This window comes from Bolinopsis microptera, chromosome 13 (assembly GCF_026151205.1).
Source record: "Bolinopsis microptera isolate Bmic1 chromosome 13, MBARI_Bmic_1.0, whole genome shotgun sequence".
NCBI classification, from domain to species: domain Eukaryota; kingdom Metazoa; phylum Ctenophora; class Tentaculata; order Lobata; family Bolinopsidae; genus Bolinopsis; species Bolinopsis microptera.
Genome location: NC_087084.1, coordinates 1,578,303 through 1,588,141, shown reverse-complemented (window position 1 = coordinate 1,588,141; position 9,839 = coordinate 1,578,303). Strand labels below are relative to the sequence as shown.

The following is a 9,839-nucleotide window of genomic DNA, read 5'->3' as shown; positions in this document are numbered from 1 at the left end:
GCGCTGGCTAGCGCTGGCCAGCGCTGGCTAGCGCTGGATAGCGACAACTAGCGCTGGCTAGCGCTGGCCAGCGCTAGCTGACGAGTAATAGCGCAAAAATGTTGCGCTGGATATCGATGGCCAGCGCTGGCCAGCGCTAGTTGTCGCTATCCAGCGCTAGTTGTCGCTATCCAGCGCTAGTTATCGAACTGTTTTTTGCGATGGCCAGTTGCGCTGGCCATCGCAAACTATCGCGTGCGACAGTGTCGCATAGCCAGCGACAACTAGCGCTGGATAGCGACAACTAGCGCTGGATGGCGACAACTAGCGCTGGATGGCGACAACTAGCGCTGGATAGCGACAATTATCGAACATATATATTTTGCGCTGGCCAGCGTTATCCAGCGCTGGATAGCGACAACTAGCGCTGGATGGCGACAACTAGCGCTGGATAGCGCTAGTTGTCGCCATCCAGCGCTAGTTGTCGCGTTTTGACTATCGCAAAAGAACCCAGGTGACTACTGATTCTGTCCCTGAAATGCCCCACACAGAAGTAGGATATTGAATCCCACTGACATCAACTCCAATTAAAATCACTTGACTGCTCTTTAAGACTCGCTCTGCAAATATATCAATGAAAAATACAACATGTATTGTAATTGAGAAATCAGTTTTTTGTTAAATTCTTAAAAGTATATAATTAAAGAAATGAAGCTTACTGCTTGCTGCTTCTGTGTAAAAATATATAATTAAATAAATGAAGCTTACTGCTTACTGCTTCTGTGTAAAAGTATGTAATTAACGAAATGAAGCTTACTGCTTGCTGCTTCTGTGTAAAAGTATATAATTAAAGAAATGAAGCTTACTGCTTGCTGCTTCTGTGTAAAAGTATATAATTAAAGAAATGAAGCTTACTGCTTGCTGCTTCTGTGTAAAAGTATATAATTAACGAAATGAAGCTTACTGCTTGCTGCTTCTGTATAAAAGTATATAATTAACGAAATGAAGCTTACTGCTTGCTGCTTCTGTGTAAAAGTATATAATTAACGAAATGAAGCTTACTGCTTGCTGCTTCAGTGTAAAAGCAGCGCCAGGCCCCAACTGTATACACGTCCACAACGAGGCTGATTTTGGAGTACTTTGGGGTGTCAATAATATTCCTGTGGGTAAGATATTTTATAGTTTCTAAACTACAAATGTTGTCCAATTAATATAAAATCGAATCGGCATGTAAGATAAATAATTTCTACATCTATTTTAGTACCACCTGCACAGAGCGGATGATGTAAGACGTACCTGCAAGTTTCAATCAAACACAAAGATTCATTGTGCTTCCACCAAAAGTGTCCTTCAGCAATCGGAGAAAAGAAATGAGTAGACTTCAACTCGATAGTTGCTCCTTTGAAAACTCTTATCACATTGTCCGGTGTCAGAGACAAATCTGTTATATTATATTATGTGTATTAGTGCAAGTACACCCATACTGGACATCTTACTTCATTTATATACTTATATAGTCTGCATTTACCTAGTTGGTTTTATTAGGCACGATTACAATTTCCAAACTCAATATTGTCTGCATAGAGTTTATAACGCATTCATTCCTCTTCCAAAATATTAGCAGTCTAATTATTTGTTATTGAAATATTCTATGAACTGTCAGAACATAAGTCAACAGATGAAACTGTATTTAGCCGCTTCGTTTCAATCATTCGATTGTATTGAATAATTCAAAATATTTAAATATTTTATATATTGATTTGTTGGCTCGTCCTGAAATTATTTAAAAAAACGTTTAGTATGATAAGTTAGATTACCATTCACTTCAACTTTGGAGATGAAACTATACTCTTGACCAAGCGCGAAGACTATACAGGTGTACGAAGCATCTTCACTTAGAAGATCTAACCGCAAACTTGTGGATGTCGTGCTATTTTGTACAGTTTCGTTTCTAGTCTCTGCAAGAATAATCATGTTTGCAATATAATAGTAATACCAATAATAATATTAGAGGGCACCAAACAGTTAATAAGTTTCATCAAGTAACACAAAAACGTGGAATATAACCTTCAAATATAGTATTTTGGTGCGACCAAGCAACTGTCAATGTGTCAGTAGGAAAGAACACAGTGCACTTTAATACTGCTGGGTCTCCTGTTCTAACAAAATCATCGGTTGTGCTGAAATCAGAAGTAGAAATGTTTGGTAAATAGAAAAGAGAGAACTAATTGGTTCAAAATCATATTCTTTTAGTCTGCAAATTGTAGCCTAAGGTGCAATATCGGATAAGCTTCCCGTGTCCTCTACTACACTAATTAATCAGTAACCTACCGAACTGTGAAGGTTTTGAGAGGCACCAAGGTATCATGATATTGATCTGTTTCTCCTACTGTAATCCTACATGTGAATAGTTGATCACCTAACAAAGTCACATTAGCTGAAAGGGTCATACTCGACTCCTTCATCCCATCCTTTAGTGCTCCGTCACTGATACATTTGAGGAGTAAATAATCCAACAGTATCTACATTTTTGCAACAAACTATAAGGTATCAATGGATATATGATATGTAAAATTTTAAATGTTTTATCAAATGGTTCTGTAAACGGCAAGTCTACTGAGATGATTTAAAAGAAGACCTGACAGTGATATCAGAACTATCTGAATGATGAGAGAATAATGTTCCTCCAGAGTCCACCCAATGAATATGTACAGACTTAGCAGCTACTCCGTTTATTGAACAAGTCAGCGTGGCCGCAGTGCCTGCTGGCACATCATAGCTGTTCACGCTTACCTCTGAAATTTATACATCAAACATAAGTAAGTAAGTAGAATGTACAGTAATTTTTAAATTTTTACAATTTATAACCCGCACATGATATCATTTATCTGATATGAATTTTAGTTTGGCTGTAAGATATATTACAAGATTACTGTTAGCGTTTAAAGAACATACCATAAACGTTTAGGTTGACAGTGGTATCAAAGAAGTTGGAATCGGGCAAAGATCCGGAAGTGACTCTGCAAGTGTAGGCAGTATCTCCGTTCACAAGAATTCCGTCTACAGCAAGAGTTGATGTTTGTGTCCCATAAGAGTTACTTCCTTGGGTAGGGATGAGCTTATCGCCTGAAACTAGTCCTGTACTAGTTCGCCAGGTCACTGCTGCTGTATCTGTTATGCCAGTGATGATACACGAAATCGTTGCGTAAGAGCCTTTCTTCACTTCTGTGTTAACTGACTGAACGTCTGAAGTGAGTTTTGGTACATTTACAAACTCTACAATTTTTAACCGACGGATCATCAAAACAATTTCTTTGACTGATTTGAATGAGAATATTATATGGAGATTCGAGGTGAGATACAATTTTGTCCAGGACCACAACTCAAAAAGTACATTGCAAGATTACTGTTTATAGTGTTTAAGAAACATACCATAAATGTTTAGATTGACAGTGGTATCAGAGAAGTTGGAATCGGGCAAAGATCCAGAAGTCACTCTGCAAGTGTAGGCAGTATCGTCGTTCACAAGAGTTCCGTCTACAGCAAGAGTTGATGTCTGCGTCCCGTCAGAGTGACTTCCTTTGGTAGGGACGAGCTTATCGCCTGAAACTGGCCCTGTACTTGTTCGCCAGGTAACTGCTGCTGTTTCTGTTATGCCAGTGATGATACAGGAAATCGTTGCGTAAGAGCCTTTCTTCACTTCTGTGTTAACTGACTCAACGTCTGAAGTGAGTTTTGGTATTTTACAAAGTCTACAATTTATAAATGACGGATCATCAAAACAATTTCTTTAACTGATTTGAATGAGAATATGGAGATTGGAGATGGAATAAAATTTTGTCCACGACCATTATCGAAATACACTCTCATTATCGAAATACACTCTCATTATCGAAATACACTCATTATCGAAATACACTCTCATTATCGAAATACACTCTCACTGCCGTTTTAAAATTGTTAGCTCTCGTTATCGCACTGCTTATCTCTTTATAATTACACCGCTACTGCGCTGCTAGCTTGTTGTGCTGATCTTTACGATGGCAGATTTGGACTTGGAAAGTATCAATTACATGTGGAATGAGATGTTCACCTGGAGCAAAGAGACTCTGAAGAAATTTGGCAAGCCTTACGGAAAGTTAAAGGACATTGCGGACGCTAAGAACTTCAACAGACTGAATAAGCCGGAGATTGTCGATGTGTGTGGTCGATCTTTTGAGTATACGAACTATCTTATGGAGACCGTTGAAGCGTATAAGAATGTGTTGACCAGACTTCAGGGTCAGTTAATTGAGAAGCAAGAGCAGGTTATCAGTGTTCAGGCCGAGCTATCAGCTTGCAAGACTGAGCAACTTGAAGCGATGAAGAAAACTGTGTCAAGTTCAGTTGCTGATTCAGTGAAAGCGGAGTTCCAATCTTACAGCTCAGTCGTTCAAAGTTTGCCAGCACAGTCTCCAGTAATCAGCCCGGAAGCATTGACGTCTGTAGTCAAGACTATTGTTGCAGAGGAGGACCGCAGCAGGAACCTTCTTATCTTCGGTCTGCCTGAGGAAAAAGAAGAGAAGCTCGAATCTCAAGTCAGTGAAGTTCTGGAAACTATTGGCATAAAGCCAAAAGTAGAGGCTCAGAGAATAGGAAAAAAGAAAACGGTTGACTCAACGCGACCAGTTAAAGTTATCACCTCAAACTCGCTCATCGTTAATCAGATTCTGAGGAATGCCAGGAACCTGCGGCAGAGTGAGAAGTTTAAGACAGTTTTCTTGAGCCCTGATCGGTCTGTCGAACAGAGGAAGCTCCGGAAAGATCTGGTACAGGACATGAAGAAGCGGGCACTTGCAGAACCGACTAAAAAGTTTTACATAAAGGACGGGCAAATTTATTGTGCCGATGAGAGCAACGGTTGACAACTTTTTTTGAGTGCGTGTTTCGTGTGCTGTTTTGATATGTTTTGGACCATGTTTGTGAGGGACATATTGGTAGCTGTAGTTATTTTCTATACAAGACTGAATAGTCTTCAGGCTTTAGCTGAGCTTTAATTTCCGACGCAGATTTGTTGAGCCATTAGTCCATGATGGGGAATATAAACAATATATTTAACTCTTAATGGTCATAGCTCTACTTTTAATTTCATGAATCATACAGATTTTAAAGTACGCTGGTACGATTTTTATCTTATTAAATTGCTGTTCTATATCTATTTTAGTAAACATTAACTGGGGTAGTAAAACCCAGTTCCCAATCAATCAAATCAATCACCACAACTCAAAAAGTACATTGCAAGATATTAATGTTAGCGTTTAAGAAACATACCATAAACGTTTAGATTGACAGTGGTATCAGAGAAGTTGGAATCGGGGAAAGATCTGGAAGTGACTCTGCAAGTGTAGGCAGTATCTTCATTCACAAGAGTTCCGTCTACAGCAAGAGTTGATGTTTGTGTCCCATCAGAGTTACTTCCTTGGGTAGGGACGAGCTTATCGCCTGAAACTGGTCCTGTACTTGTTTGCCAGGTCACTGTTGCTGTCTCTGTTATGCCAGTGATGATACACGAAATCGTTGCGTAAGAGCCTTTTTTCACTTCTGTGTTAACTGATTCAACGTCTGAAATAAGGTTGTCAAAACGATTCGATTAAAGGTTGCTCTAGTGTTAATAATGGATGATGTTTGGATTTGTTTAGTGAACGATTTTCAGTCTTTATCGAAGTGTTAATTAAATTGATTTTAACCCATAAATATACAATGTATGGTGTCCTAAAAAGGCTCTATTGCATGTGATCAAGTGATGGATGTTCAGTATGCACGCGAGTTTATCTAAAGTTCATACAATTTTTTATCTACCAAGAAATTAGATGACCGGTATAAAATAATTCAAACAATCAATTGATAACTCACCTGGCGGACACCCAGAAATAACCTTTATTTTTTACCTGCAACTGGTTGACACGCAGAATTAAAGTTGACTTTTCTCACGTTACCAGTTCTGGGCTGACTGAGAATACTTCCCCAGGTAATGAACCGGACATTATCGAACTTCTTTTCCACTTCAGAACATCTGCCACCCCGATACATCTCTGCAACTTCTGTCCCGCTTAGTTCCTTTCCAAATATATTCAACTTCATCAGCTGTCCTCCGAATATTTCATGTTCACTTGGGCTACCACTATCATGACCCAGGAGAATGTAGCCCCCCTCTTCTAATGGAGAAGTATTGTCAACTCTGTATGACCCTACCAGATTTCCGTTGTAGTATACCTTTAGTGTTTCAGAGCTTGTGGACCAGCTCTGGCATTGGTGGGTCCATGTGTTGAGCGGCACTGAAACAGACACACTGAAACCCCTGGTGTGAATGTAGTTATAGCCTCCAGCGTCAGAGATGAGGATTTCGTATCCATGAGTACTTGTTGTGTAGGTTATCCAGGATCTGGCTGTCCCAGTCTGCTGTTTTTTAACCCATGAGCATACAGTCAGAGCGTGTTTAACATTACTCATATCAGGGTAGAATCTAACGTAATCACTGGCTGTGGTGCCGAATTGGAGTGATTGAGCTGCTACAGTGGGCTGGGCTATTTGTAGGTAGTGGAATCCGAATAGTAGGATTGGTAAAAGGTGCCGGAACATGATTAATTTTGAACCTCAGTTGTTTTGCGGGTATCAAACTGCACGAGTTACTTCACATCGTAACCTTGTTTAATGAGGTTGTCAACATATAGTTCTGGTAAAAATGAAAGTGATAAGTTACATTAAAAAATCTATTTAATTGTAAATTATCATTAAATATTTGTGTAAAGACACGCCCAAATGTAAAAAACCTGTTTAACAGTTTAAATCTCCACTTGATATCCAAATGAATCCGGATTCGGCCCGATTATTGACGGTTATTATCACGGAATATTAGCAACCTGAATCCGGATATGAAATGTAAAGAAGGGGGTTTAGATACCCTAATTCCCAAAAATTTGGGCGACAAAAAATTTGAGCGGGCCTCTCGCCCAAATTTTTTGCAGACCAAATTAATTGCATAAATCTTTTCCGTCTGCTAAATTTTTTGCTTACCAAACTTTTGGCATTTGGCCTGTGGCCCTGAAATCTATAGAAAGATGGCTTTTTCTTCATATATCCATAATGAAGAAAAATAATATTTGAAATTTTAGTTTTCTAAGCAACAAGCATTCCACGTAACTGCAGTTCAAAGAATGTGATGGTGCATATGTCTGGTTAATTAAAATTAGACTTGACCTTTGGTCCGGGTTTACAGTAGTTCGCTACACATAATTATGTACACCTTTGTTTCCCCCAAAGCTAAGCGTATGTGCCGCTTAGTTTGATAGATCATGATGTAAACCTTCTAATTTTCTTCCAAACCTTTCGACCATCTGGTGAGGCGTTATAATGATAATTGTATGTGAAAGGGGTATGATAAGATATGCTGAGTTTAAGTAGACTAAACTATCTGATTGAGAGACTAAATATCACTATTGTATATCTATCATTTTGTACTGTGCCATCATCACTGTATTTTTTAGTAGTTACTGGGCAGATCGTAAATTTCATAATGTGAAACAACTCAGACTACCACCTACATGCTTAAAATTGAAAGCAAAATGACTGGAATAATAAGAAATAATAATGAACTAAGGCAAATATCTAACTGAAATTTTAGTGGAAAATCGTTCATTTTTCGAAGAATTTGTGCCCAAATTTTCGGTCGCCCAAATGAGTTTAAATTTTCTGCCCAAATTTTTCGGGCTCAAATAAATTGTGCTCAATATAATGGCACACAAATTTTTGGGAACTAAGGTATATGAAATGTTACAACGGTTAGGACAGCAAGCTAATCCTTCGTAATACGGACCTCTCCCTTTCGAATGAGACGTCTGTTTTGCTCATGCTGCGCGCGACGACAGTCATGTGATAATTAATTACATCCAAAGTAACCAGTATGTTTAGTGGTTAACGACAGTTACACAGGTTTAAAATAGGTTACATTTTATTTGAATTCAGGAATATAGCGTATTAGTTGTTTAAACAGGATCCTTAATGTAATATTGTTATTTTAGTTAAAGTTGAAAGCCCAATGACTCAACCTGTGCTCAAGTTAAGCTACGTTAAAAACAAATTCCATTATGATATCAGCTGAGAAAAAGCCATTAAATCGTTGAAAACGGATTTTATTTGCATTTATATTCTGGAAGCAAATAAGATTACACCATGCGATGTGCTGTTAAGGAATCTTATATCAAATCAAGGGCTTGATAGTGCTGATTTGAATAAGCATCAAAATTTTGAATGTTAGAAACAAATATTAATTAGGATGAGACAAAATAACAGTCAATAAAGTTGGCACACGATATAAAAATCATAAGACATGACACATTTATATTTACATGAACCAAAACACCGCGCAAAATTTGAAGTGACCTACAACAATTCCTGATAAAGCTCCCCAGAAATATAGCGTCTATTGGAGGATTAACGTTATATAGCTACGGGAACACAGGTGGTCTAAAAAATCTAGAAAATTTTCAGAGAAGACAAAGATGAGAGAGTAACATATAAATTTAAGATATGCAACCTGTAGAAATCTATTTCTGCTGTTAATATTAGGTTATAAAACAAGTCACAATACAGTTAAAGAATGTTCTCTATGAGGATGATGAGTAATCACTCTTCACTCAACTGTCTTTTTGTGACTTTTTTAACCCGTTCTCTAGCTGGCCCTGAACGACTATTCGAAACCCTAACCCTCTAATCTCATCTCAAGAGGGGGCATGGGGGTGATTCGGAATCAGCGTCCAAAAAATACATCGATTCGAGTTTGTTTCAACTGTCGGGGCCCTTTTAGAAAAATCTCAAAGATCGAGTGTAAAGTGATTTAGCAAGCTCGTCAGCGTCTCTATGAGGCTTAACTGAAAATTTGTTCCACTGAAAAACTGTTTTGATATTGAAATAAATAGATTGCGTTATTTTTAAGGATTTAGAAGACTCAAGCTTCGTTGAGTGTTCAATCTTCAAATTTTCAACCGCTATAGAGTCCTCATGTTATAGGAGGGTACCGCTCTAGAGTCCTCATATTATGGGATCTATAAGGGAGGGCCGCTCTGCAGTCCTACTTCCGACCTTCACCGACCTTCACCGACCTTCACCGACCTTCACCGGCCTACAGTCAACCACTCAACAGTCCACCGCTCTACAGTCCTCATTTTAGGATCGTACCGCTCTAAAGTCCTCATGTTGTGAGATCTATAAGGGCGGCCGCTCTAGAGTCCTACCCTGGCGATTTGACACCGCTCTACAGTCCTACTTCCGACCTTCACCGACCTACTGTCCTACGCTCAACAGTCCTCCACTCAATAGTCCTACAGCTAGGAATACAAGGAATACAAGGAATACAAGGAATACAAGGAATACAATGAATACAAGGAATACAAGGAATACAATGAATACAAGGAATACAAGGAATCTGGAATACAAGGAATACAAATTTAAAATCTTAAGTTACAACAGTAACTGTTAAGATAATAACAATACCATAGGATTTAGATTTATAATATTAATATAATTTACTAAAACGAAAAATTTTGAAAATAAATATTTTTTACAGTCCCCTTGTTTAATGCTTGAGCCAGGCCACTTTGCGCTCGTTGTTGCGATAAAAAGACGCGAAGAAACTTATGTGTTATTCAATAACACATAACATTTTTATTGCTACAGTGTTAGTGAAAGTAAAAACACAATGAATTGGTACGAGATAGCGCTGGTACAGTGATGTTCAATTTTCATGTAGTTGTACCTACTGGCCAGAGAATCGACAACTTTCTTGCGGTTGTTAAAACACGTATAGTGGCAAATCTAGCAACTAC

General features: G+C 38.4%; 1 protein-coding gene across 1 annotated transcript; it reads right to left on the bottom strand.

The window, feature by feature from the left end:
* Positions 1 to 5,895: 5,895 nt before the first annotated feature.
* On the bottom strand, positions 5,896 to 6,597 carry LOC134825434 (pentraxin-related protein PTX3-like). Its single transcript, XM_063837610.1, has one exon. It carries the CDS (start codon positions 6,595 to 6,597, stop codon positions 5,896 to 5,898), a length of 702 nt encoding a protein of 233 aa, XP_063693680.1.
* Positions 6,598 to 9,839: the final 3,242 nt, after the last annotated feature.